The 11,455-nt window shown below is 60.4% G+C and overlaps 1 protein-coding gene across 2 annotated transcripts; it reads left to right on the forward strand.

Moving 5' to 3' along the window:
- Window positions 1–1,454: 1,454 nt before the first annotated feature.
- Window positions 1,455–8,786, forward strand: SPEF1 (sperm flagellar and cilia associated 1). Of its 2 annotated transcripts, XM_085577380.1 has the most exons (8): window positions 1,455–1,614; window positions 1,700–1,811; window positions 2,858–3,008; window positions 3,508–3,556; window positions 4,459–4,516; window positions 6,421–6,526; window positions 7,842–7,978; window positions 8,035–8,048. In XM_085577380.1, exons 1-8 carry the CDS (start codon window positions 1,494–1,496, stop codon window positions 8,036–8,038), a joined length of 738 nt encoding a protein of 245 aa, XP_085433506.1. In that variant the 5' UTR covers window positions 1,455–1,493; the 3' UTR covers window positions 8,039–8,048. The 2 variants fall into 2 exon arrangements, with proteins under 2 accessions (XP_085433506.1, XP_085433505.1); XM_085577379.1 differs by having other exon boundaries at window positions 7,842–8,786.
- Window positions 8,787–11,455: the final 2,669 nt, after the last annotated feature.

Consider the following 11,455-nt stretch of genomic DNA (forward strand, 5'->3'; position numbering starts at 1 on the left):
GCCCCCGTTGCCATGGCAGCGAGGACGCTCCCGTTAAGCCCCGCCCTCGTTACCATGACAACGAGGACGCTCCCGTTAAGCCCCGCCCTCGTTACCATGACAACGGGACGCTCCCCTTAAGTCCCGCCCCCGTTGCCATGGCAGCGAGGACGCCCCCCCCCATTAAGGCCCGCCCCGTTGCCATGACAACAGGACGCTCCCATTAAGCCCCGCCCTCGTTGCCATGGCAGCGGGGACGCTCCCGTTAATCCCCGCCCCTTTACCATGACAACAGGACGCTCCCGTTAAGCCCCGCCCCGTTGCCATGGCAGCGGAGACGCTCCCGTTAAGCCTCGCCCCGTTGCCATGGCAGCGCGGACGCTCCCATTAAGCCCCGCCCCCGTTACCATGACAGCGCGGACGCTCCCGTTAAGCCCCGCCCCCGTTGCCAGGACAACGGGACGCTCCCATTAAGCCCCACCCCCCGTTGCCATGGCAGCGGAGACGCTCCCTTTAAGCCCCGCCCCTTTACCATGACAACAGGACGCTCCCGTTAAGCCCCGCCCCCGTTGCCATGGCAGCGGAGACGCTCCCGTTAAACCCCGCCCCCGTTGCCATGGCAGCGGGGACGCTCCCCTTAAGTCCCGTCCCCGTTGCCATGACAACGGGACGCTCCCGTTAAGCCCCGCCCCGTTGCCATGGCAGCGGGGACGCTCCCCTTAAGTCCCGTCCCCGTTGCCATGACAACGGGACGCTCCCGTTAAGCCCCGCCCCGTTGCCATGGCAGCGCGGACGCTCCCGTTAAACCCCGCCCCCGTTGCCATGGCAGCGCGGACGCTCCAGTTAAACCCCGCCCCGTTACCATGACAACGGGACGCTCTCCTTAAGCCCCGCCCCGTTGCCATGGCAGCGGGGACGCTCCCCTTAAGTCCCGTCCCCGTTGCCATGACAACGGGACGCTCCCGTTAAGCCCCGCCCCGTTGCCATGGCAGCGGAGACGCTCCCGTTAAGCCCCGCCCCGTTGCCATGACAACGAGACGCTCCCGTTAAGCCCCGCCCCCGTTGCCATGGCAGCCCGGACGCTCCCGTTAAGCCCCGCCCCCGTTGCCATGGCAGAGGAGACGCTCCCGTTAAGCCCCGCCCCCGTTGCCATGGCAGCGGAGACGCTCCCTTTAAGCCCCGCCCCGTTGCCATGGCAGTGCGGACGCTCAGCTCAGGCCCCGCCCCCGTTGCCATGGCAGCGGAGACGCTCCCGTTAAGCCCCGCCCCGTTGCCATGGCAGTGCGGACGCTCAGCTCAGGCCCCGCCCCCGTTGCCATGACAACGGGACGCTCCCGTTAAGCCCCGCCCCCGTTGCCATGGCAGCCCGGACGCTCCCGTTAAGCCCCGCCCCCGTTGCCATGGCAGCGCGGACGCTCAGCTCAGGCCCCGCCCCCGTTGCCATGGCAGCGGAGACGCTCCCGTTAAGCCCCGCCCCGTTGCCATGGCAGCGGGGACGCTGCGGCCGGGCCCTGATGGCGGCCGAGGGGCCGGAGCCGGGCCCGGACTCGTCGCTGGTGTCCCTGTACCGCTGGCTGGACACGGTGCCGCTGTCACGGCCGCGCAGGAACATCGCCCGCGACTTCAGCGACGGGGGTTGGCCTTGAGGGGACGCGGCGGGGTGGCCGGGGCGGGCTGTGGCCGTGGTGCCAGCCGCAGCGTGTCCCCGCTGTCCCCGCAGTGCTGGCGGCCGAGGTGGTGAAGTTCTTCTTCCCCTCGCTGGTGGAGATGCACAGCTTTGTCCCCACCAGCTCCACGGCGCAGAAAGTCGCCAACTGGGGCCACCTCAACAGGTAGGGATGGGTGCCACCAGCTCCGTGTCACTCCCCACGGCCCATCTGGGGTGGCCCCAGGTTGTCCCCACCTGTCCTGCGGGCGGTGTCGCCCCTGTTTGTCACCACCCGACAGCTCCGTGTGGCCACAGAGCCACGGTGGCGGGCTGCGGGTGGGGATTGGTGTCCCCCTGTGTCCCCCCGTGTCCCTCTGTGTCCCTGTGTCCCTCTGTGTCCTGTGTCCCCTGTCCCTCTGTCACCTCCCCCGGGTGTTCCACTGATCCCAAATTTCAGGGAAGTGCTGAGTAACCTGAATTTTTGGCGCCTGGAGATGATCCAGGCACTGGATCTCCATGTGTCCCCTTGTGTCCCTTTGTGTCCCCATGTGTCCCTCTGTGTCCTGTGTCTGTCTGTCACCACCCCAGGTGTTCAATCAATCCCAAATTTCAGGAAAGTGCTGAGTAAGCTGAATTTTTGGCTCTCAGAGATGATCCAAACATTGGATCTCCCTGTATCCCCCAGTGTCCCTCTGTGTCCCCATGTGTCCCGTGTCCCCCTGTGTCCCCCCGTGACCCCCCGTGTCCCTCTGTCACCACTCCCAGTGTTCAATCGATCCCAAATTTCAGGAAAGTGCTGAGTAAGGTGAATTTTTGGCTCTCAGAGATGATCCAGGTGCTGGATCCTCCTGTGTCCCCCTGTGTCCCTCTGTGTCCTGTGTCCCTCTGTCACCACCCCGGCTGTTCCATCAATCCCAAAATTCAGGAACGTGCTGAGTAAGGTGAATATTTGGCTCCCAAGGATGATCCAGGCACTGGATCCTCCTGTGTCCCCCTGTGTCCCTCTGGGTCCCTCTGGGTCCCTGTGTCACCACTCCAGGTGTTCCATCGATCCCAAATTCCAGGAAAGTACTGGGTAACCTGAATTTTTGGCTCCCTGAATTCTTGGTTCCCTGAATTTTTGGATCCAGGTGCTGGATCTCCCTGTGTCCCACTGTGTCCCTCCGTCCCCCGTGTCCCTCTGTGTCCCTGTGTCACCTCCCCGGGTGTTCCATCGATCCCAAATTCCAGGAAAGTGCTGAGCAAGCTGAACCTGCGGCTCCCGGAGGAGATGATCCAGGCGCTGGTGCGGAGCCGGCCGGGAACGGCCGAGCAGCTCCTGCAGCTCCTGAGGGCCAAAATCCTCCAGAAGCAGAGGAACACCAAGGGAGGCGTTGGGAAGGTGAGGAAATCCCAAAAATGGTGAGGAAATCCTAAAAATGAGGAATTCCTGGGAATGGGAATCCTGGGAAAGGTTGGATATGGGGTTCTGGATGGGATAGGGGAATGATCCATGGGTGGGATTTAGGGTTGTTCCCAACAGAAATAATTCTTGGGTTCTGCTCTGAGCCAGACTGGGAATGCTGGGAATGTTCCCCTGGAGAAGGGAAAATTCCAGGGAATGCTCAGAGTGCCTGCAGGGGCTCCAGGAGAGCTGGAGAGGGACTGGGGACAAGGGACAGAGGGACAGGAGCCAGGGAATGGCTCCCACTGGGAAAGGGGAGCTTGGGCTGGGATCTTGGCAAGGAATTCCTGGCTGGAATGGAATTCCCAGATTTGCTGGGGCTGCCCCTGGATCCCTGGCAGTGCCCAAGGCCGGGTTTGGGTCACCGGGGCTGGTGGCAGGGTGTGTCCCAGGTGTGTCCCAGGTGTGTCCCAGGGGTTTTCCTGCTTCTCCTCAGCCCCCAGCGGAGCCGGCAGCGCTGGATGAGGGCGGGTACCTGGACACAGGTAAGGGATGGGGGGTAAAGGATCCGCAAATCCTCCAATGGGACTTTTTGGGGTCCCTGAGAGGGGACAGAAGTGTCCAGGCAGGTGATCCCATCCATCCATCCATCCATCCATCCATCCATCCATCCATCATCCATCCATCCATCATCCATCCATTCATCCATCCATCCATCCATCATCCATCCATCCATCCATCCATCCATCATCCATCCATCCATCATCCATCCATCCATCCATCCATCATCCATCCATCCATCCATCCATCCATCCATCATCCATCCATCCATCCATCCATCATCCATCCATCCATCATCCATCATCCATCCATCATCCATCCATCATCCATCCATCATCCATCCATCCATCCATCCATCCATCCATCCATCCATCCATCCATCATCCATCCATCCATCATCCATCCATCATCCATCCATCCATCCATCCATCCATCATCCATCCATCCATCATCCATCCATCCATCCATCCATCCATCATCCATCATCCATCCATCATCCATCATCCATCCATCCATCCATCATCCATCCATCCATCCATCATCCATCCATCCATCCATCCATCCATCCATCCATCATCCATCCATCCATCCATCATCCATCCATCATCCATCCATCCATCCACCATCCATCCATCATCCATCCATCCATCATCCATCCATCATCCATCCATCCATCCATCATCCATCCATCATCCATCCATCCATCCATCCATCATCCATCCATCATCCATCCATCCATCCATCCATCCATCATCCATCCATCCATCCATCATCCATCATCCATCCATCCATCCATCCACCATCCATCCATCATCCATCCATCCATCCATCATCCATCCATCCATCCGTCCGTCCGTCCGTCCGTCCATCCCGTTGGGTTTTCCAGGCCAGCCCAAGCTCCGCAGTGATCTGGGAAGGGGCTGCAGCCAGGAGGGCACTGACAGGTGAGGGCTGGGCAGGGCACGGGGCCCTTTTGGGGTCAGGGGGTCTTTTTGGGGTCACTGTGGGAGTCAGGGGGTCCCTGTGGGGTTTGGGGTCCCTGTGGTGGTTTGGGGTCACTGTGGGGTTTGGGGTCACTGTGGGAGTCAGGGGGTCCCTGTGGGGTTTGGGGTCACTGTGGATTTTGGGGTCACTGTGATAGTTTGAGGGGTCACTGTGGATTTTGGGGTCACTGTGGATTTTGGGGTCCCTGTGGGGTTTGGGGTCCCTGTGGGGTTTGGGGTCACTGCCGTGTTTTGGGGGTCCCTGAGGGGGGTCAGGGGATCTTTGTGGTGTTGGGGGTGTCCCCATGGGAGTTTGGCTTCTCTGTGGGGTTTGGCGTCATCGTGAAGGTTTGGGGGGGTCCCTGTGGGGTTTGGGGTGTCCCCATGGGGGTTTGGGGTCACTGTGAGGGTTTGGGGTGTTTCCATAGGGGTTTGGGGTCACTGTGGGGTTTGGGGTGTCCCCATAGCGGTTTGGGGGTCACTGTGAGGGTTTGGGGTGTTTCCATAGGGGTTTGGGGTCTCTGTGATGATTTGGGGTCTCTGTGGGGTTTGGGGTGTCCCCATGGGGGTCTGGGGTCACTGTGAGGGTTTGGGGTGTTTCCATGGGGGTCAGGGCATCCCCCTTTGGCTCTTGGGGTCCTTGTGTGGGTCAGGGATTCACTCTGGGGTTTGGGTGTCCCCGAGTGTCCCCTGGGTGTCCCCTGGGTGTCCCCACGGGAGATCAGGACATTCCCGTGGGATTTGGGGACAGGATTTGGGGACAGGATTTGGGGATGGGATTTGGGGATGGGATTTGGGGACATCACCTCGGGGGGTGGCACAAGGAGGGCTCAGCGCTGTCCCCACGGGAGATCAGGACATTCCCGTGGGTTCTGGGGACACGATTTGGGGACATCTGGAGCTGCAGGGAGGGCTCAGCGCTGTCCCCACAGGAGATCAGGACATTCCCGTGGGATTTGGGGGCAGGATTTGGGGGCAGGATTTGGGGACATCCCGAGCCGCAGGGAGGGCTCAGCGCTGTCCCCACGGGAGATCAGGACATTCCCGTGGGATTTGGGGACAGGATTTGGGGACAGGATTTGGGGACATCCCCTCGGGGGGTGGCACAAGGAGGGCTCGGCGCTGTCCCCACGGGAGATCAGGACATTCCCGTGGGATCTGGGGACAGGATTTGGGGACATCTGGAGCTGCAGGGAGGGCTCAGCGCTGTCCCCACGGGAGATCAGGACATTCCCACGGGATTTGGGGGCAGGATTTGGGGACAGGATTTGGGGACAAGATTTGGGGATGGGATTTGGGGACATCCCCTCGGGGGGTGGCACAAGGAGGGCTCAGCACTGTCCCCACGGGAGATCGGGACATTCCCACGGGATTTGGGGACAGGATTTGGGGACATCACCTCGGGGGGTGGCACAAGGAGGGCTCAGCGCTGTCCCCACGGGAGATCAGGACATTCCCACGGGATTTGGGGACAGGATTTGGGGACAGGATTTGGGGACATCGCGAGCCGCAGGGAGGGCTCAGCGCTGTCCCCACGGGAGATCAGGACATTCCCGTGGGATCTGGGGACAGGATTTGGGGACATCACCTCGGAGGGTGGCACAAAGAGGGCTCGGCGCTGTCCCCACGGGAGATCAGGACATTCCCACGGGATTTGGGGACAGGATTTGGGGACAGGATTTGGGGACAGGATTTGGGGACAGGATTTGGGGACATCCCGAGCCGCAGGGAGGGCTCAGCGCTGTCCCCACGGGAGATCAGGACATTCCCACGGGATCTGGGGACAGGATTTGGGGACAGGATCTGGGGACATCCGGAGCCGCAGGGAGGGCTCAGCGCTGTGTCCCCCCGTGTCCCCGCGGCAGGGCGGTGGCAGTGCCAGCGCAGCAGCCCGGGGGTGGCCTTGGGGACATGCGACAGCAGCTGGCGGACCGCGAGCAGGCGCTGCAGCTGGCGCGGGACACGATCCAGGTGAGCCCATCCCAAATCCCGGATCCGCGGCGACATCCCGGGGGACACGCGCGACACTGTGGCACTGTCCTGTCCCCCCTTCCCGCCTTGTCCCGGGTTTGTTCCGTCCCCCTCTCCCGGCTTTTCCCGGCTCCTCCTTCCCTAAAATTTTCTTTATCCTCCTTCCCGGATTTTCCCGGTTTTTCCCTGTTCCCTTCCCCTATTTTTCCTGGTTTTTCCCGGTTTTCCCCTGTACTCTTCCTTGTTTTTTTCCGGCTTTTCCCGGTTTTCCCCTGTCTCCTTCCCTGGTTTTTCCCGTTTTTTTCCGGCTTTTCCGGTTTTCCCCTGTCTCCTTTCCCGTTTTTTTTCCAGCTTTTCCCGGTTTTCCCCTGTTCCCTTCCCCTATTTTTCCCGGCTTTTCCCGGTTTTTCCCGGTTTTCCCCTGTCCCCTTCCCTGTTTTTTCCCGTTTTTTTCCGGCTTTTCCCGGCTTTTCCCGGTTTTTCTTGTCTTTTCCCTGTTCTCCACTGTCCCTTTTCCCGGTTTTTCCCAGTTTTTCCCGGTTTTTCCCAGTTTTTTCCCGGCTTTTCCCGGCTTTTCCCTGTTCCCCTTTCAAACTTTTCCGTGTCCCCTATTCCCGGCTTTTCCCTGTCCCCTATTCCCGGCTTTTCCCTGTCCCTTCTTCCCTGAAATTTCCTGTTTTACCCGGCTTTTCCCGGTTTTTCCCTGCCCCCCCTCCTCCCTCCCCCCCCCAATCCTGTTTTTCCCAGTCCTTCCTTCCCTAAAATTTTCCTCGTCCTCCTGGGACAAGGGTATGGGGTTTTGGGGATTTTGGGGTTTGCGGATTTTGGGGTTTTGGGATTTTGGGATTTCAGTATTTCGGGGTTTGGGGGCTTGGGGGTTTGGGGATTTTGGAATTTCGGTATCTTAGGATATAGGATTTGGGATTTGGGATTTGGGGTTTTGGGGATTTTGGGGTTTAGGGGTTTTGGGATTTCAGGATTTTGGGGTTTTGAGTTCAGGAATTTTGGGATTTGGGGATTATGGAGTTCTGGGGATTTAGGGCTTTTGGGGTTTTGGGGTTTTGGGATTTCGGGATTTTGAGGTTTTGTGATTTCAGGATTTCAGGGTTTTGGGGCTTAGGGGTTTGGGAATTTTGGAATTTCGGTATTTTAGGATTTAGGATTTGGGATTTGGGGATTTTAGGTTTTGTGGATTTTGGAGTTTTGGGATTTCAGGATTTTGGGGGTTCGGGATTTGGGGATTTTGGGGTTTTCGGATTTGGGGGATTTAGGGGGTTTAGGATTTGGGATTTTTTCCCCAATCCCGGTCCCGCAGATCCTGCAGGCCAAGGTGGGGCGGCTGGAGCAGCTCCTGCTCCTCAAGAACCTCCGCATCGACGACCTGAGCCGGCGGCTGCAGCAGCGGCGGGGCCCCGGCGACAGGGACAGCGAGCCCGAGAGGGGACAGGGACAGGGACACTGACCCGGGACAGGGACAGCGAGCCCGAGAGGGGACAGGGACAGGGACCCTGACCCGGGACAGGGACACTGACCCGCGACAGGGACAGGGACAGCGAGCCCGAGAGGGGACAGGGACAGGGACACTGACCCGGGACAGCGACCCTGACCCGGGACAGGGACAGGGACAGCGAGCCCGAGAGGGGACAGGGACAGGGACACTGACCCGGGACAGGGACACTGACCCGCGACAGGGACAGGGACAGCGAGCCCGAGAGGGGACAGGGACAGGGACACTGACCCGGGACAGCGACCCTGACCCGTGACAGGGACAGCGAGCCCGAGAGGGGACAGGGACAGGGACACTGACCCGGGACAGGGACACTGACCCTGACCCGTGACAGGGACAGCGAGCCCGAGAGGGGACAGGGACACTGACCCGTGACAGGGACAGGGACAGCGAGCCCGAGAGGGGACAGGGACAGGGACACTGACCCGGGACAGGGACAGCGAGCCCGAGAGGGGACAGGGACAGCGACCCTGACCCGGGACAGGGACACTGACCCGGGACAGGGACAGCGACCCTGACCCGGGACAGGGACAGCGAGCCCGAGAGGGGACAGGGACAGGGACACTGACCCGTGACAGGGACCCCGCCCCTGACCCGCGACAGGGACACCGTCGCCACCGCAGGGTGGCACCGCCGTGGTGGCTCCCGGTTGTTCCCAGTGGCCCCTGGTGGCCCCTGGTGGCCCTTGGTGGCCCCGGTGTGGCCCAGCTCGCCCCAAGTCCCGCGCGGCTGCAATTAAAGGGTTGGATCTTGGCAGGGAGAGAGTGGCACTGAGGGGACATGGGGGACATGGGGGACATTGGGACATTGGGGACACTGGGGACATTGGGGACATTGGGGAAACTGGGGACATTGGGGACATTGGGGACATTGGGACACTGTGGGGACACTGGGGACATTGGGGACATTGGAGACATTGGGGACACTGGGGACATTGGGGACATTGGGGACATTGGGACATTGGGGACAGGGGGACACTGGGGACATTGGGGACACTGGGGACACTGGGGACATTGGGACATTGGGACATTGGGGACAGGGGGACACTGGGGACATTGGGGACACTGGGGACATTGGGGACATTGGGGACATTGGAGACATTGGGGACACTGGGGACATTGGGGACATTGGGGACATTGGGACATTGGGGACAGGGGGACATTGGGACATTGGGGACAGGGGGACACTGGGGACATTGGGGACACTGGGGACATTGGGGACATTGGGACATTGGGGACAGGGGGACACTGGGGACATTGGGGACATTGGGGACACTGGGGACATTGGGGACATTGGGACATTGGGGACAGGGGGACACTGGGGACATTGGGGACAGGGGGACACTGGGGACATTGGGGACATTGGGACACTGTGGGGACAGTGGGGACATTGGGGACATTGGGGATACGGGGACATTGGGGACATTGGGACACTGTGGGGACATTGGGGACACTGTAGGGTCACTGGGGACACCATGGGGACACTGTGGGGACAGCGCCTGGGACACTGTGGGACAATGGGGACACTGAGGACACCATGGGGACACTGTGAGGATGCCTTGGGGACACCTTGGGACATCGTGGGGATGCTTTGAGGACACCATGGGGACACCATAGAGATGCCTTGGGGACACCATGGGGACAATCTGGGGACACCATGGAGGCACCATGGGGGCATCATGGGGACATGCTGGGGACAATCTGGGGACACCATGGAGACACCATGGGGACAATCTGAGGACACCATGGGGACATTCTGGGGACACCATGGGGACATTCTGGGGACACCATGGGGATAATCTGAGGACACCATGGGGACATTCTGGGGACACCATGGGGACACCATGGGGACATTCTGGGGACACCATGGAGGCACCATGGGGTTGCTATGGGGACACCATGGGGGACATCGTGGGGACACCATGGGGACACTATGGGGATGCCTTGGGAACACCTTGGGGACAATTTGAGGACACCATGGGGACATTCTGGGGACAATCTGAGGACACCATGGGAACATTCTGGGAACATTCTGGGAATGTCTTGGGGACACCATGGGGACATGTGGGGACAACTCTGGGGTTGCTGTGGGGACACCATGGGGACACCATGGGGACACGGTGGGGATGCCTTGAGGACACCACGGTGACACCCTGGGGACGCGGTGGCCGCTCCTCCTGCCCGGTGGCCGCCGGGATTTAATCCCTTCCCAAATCCCTTTGTTTTCGTAATCCCGGAGCAAATCTGTGCCCGGCAGCAGCGCTGGGAGGTGACAGCGACGTCCCCGGTGTCCCCACCCCCAGGTGACATCCCCAGCCATGGGGACACGCCCGGGGGTGGCTCTGGGGACCGTCCCTGTGCCAGAGTGGCTTCTTAGGGAAAACTTGGAATTTCCGCCAGATGTGGGAATCGGGGACAAGCCGGGCCCTGGTGTCCCCTCCCGTGGGGACAAGCCGGCTGTGATGTCACCGTGGTGGTGACAAGGACATCGCCGGGGCTCTGGGGACCGCTGGGAACGTGGATCCCAGATTTCTGGGAATGCGGATCCCGGGATTTTAAGCGTTCCAGCAGCTGGAGCAGCGGGGGTGGCATTGTCCCCTGTGTCCCTCACGTGTCCCCTGACCCCGCTGTCCCCCCACATTCCCGGGGGACAATCTCGGGATGGGAACTGGCTCCGTTTGCCGCGTCCCGATGGGATGGGAACGTTCCCTGTCCCCGTGGGAAGGGACACGGAGCTTGGGATGGGGACAGGAAGGACACGGGGAATGGGATGGGATGGGATGGGATGGGATGGGATGGGATGGGATGGGATGGGATGGGATGGGATGGGATGGGATGGGATGGGATGGGATGGGATGGGATGGGATGGGATGGGATGGGATGGGACAGAGTTAAAATGGGATGGGAAGGAATTAGGATGGGATGGGAAGGAATTAGGATGGGACAGGAAGGAATTGGGATAATTCGGGATTAGATAATCTGATGGAATTGGGATGAGATGAAAGGAAAGGAAAGGAAAGGAAAGGAAAGGAAAGGAAAGGAAAGGAAAGGAAAGGAAAGGAAAGGAAAGGAAAGGAAAGGAAAGGAAAGGAAAGGAAAGGAAAGGAAAGGAAAGGAAAGGAAAGGAAAGGAAAGGAAAGGAAAGGAAAGGAAAGGAAAGGAAAGGAAAGGAAAGGAAAGGAAAGGAAAGGAAAGGAAAGGAAAGGAAAAAGGAAAGGCCCCTCCCCTACCCCCCGTTCCCATGGCAACGCCCCCGCGCTTTCCCCGCCGCCCGCAAGGGGGCGCCCCGCCGCGCGAGCGCCCTCCCTCATTGGCTGCTCCGCCTTTTGCCCCGCCCCTTAGCAACGATCCCGCCCCTTAGCAACGCCCGCTGGGGGCGTGGCCTGGAGGCGTGACCGGCGTGCGCGCCCACCAATGGGAGCG

Source organism: Lonchura striata, chromosome 4 (assembly GCF_050655825.1).
Source record: "Lonchura striata isolate lonStrDom1 chromosome 4, ASM5065582v1, whole genome shotgun sequence".
Taxonomy (NCBI): domain Eukaryota; kingdom Metazoa; phylum Chordata; class Aves; order Passeriformes; family Estrildidae; genus Lonchura; species Lonchura striata.

Bases quoted from the DNA above. Each gene is read 5' to 3' on its own strand.
- SPEF1 (XM_085577379.1), top strand. From the start codon at position 1,494: ATGGCGGCCGAGGGGCCGGAGCCGGGCCCGGACTCGTCGCTGGTGTCC. The intron at 1,615-1,699 runs GTTGGCCTTGAG...CTGTCCCCGCAG, and splicing joins CCGCGACTTCAGCGACGGGG to TGCTGGCGGCCGAGGTGGTG. The intron at 1,812-2,857 runs GTAGGGATGGGT...CCCAAATTCCAG, and splicing joins AACTGGGGCCACCTCAACAG to GAAAGTGCTGAGCAAGCTGA.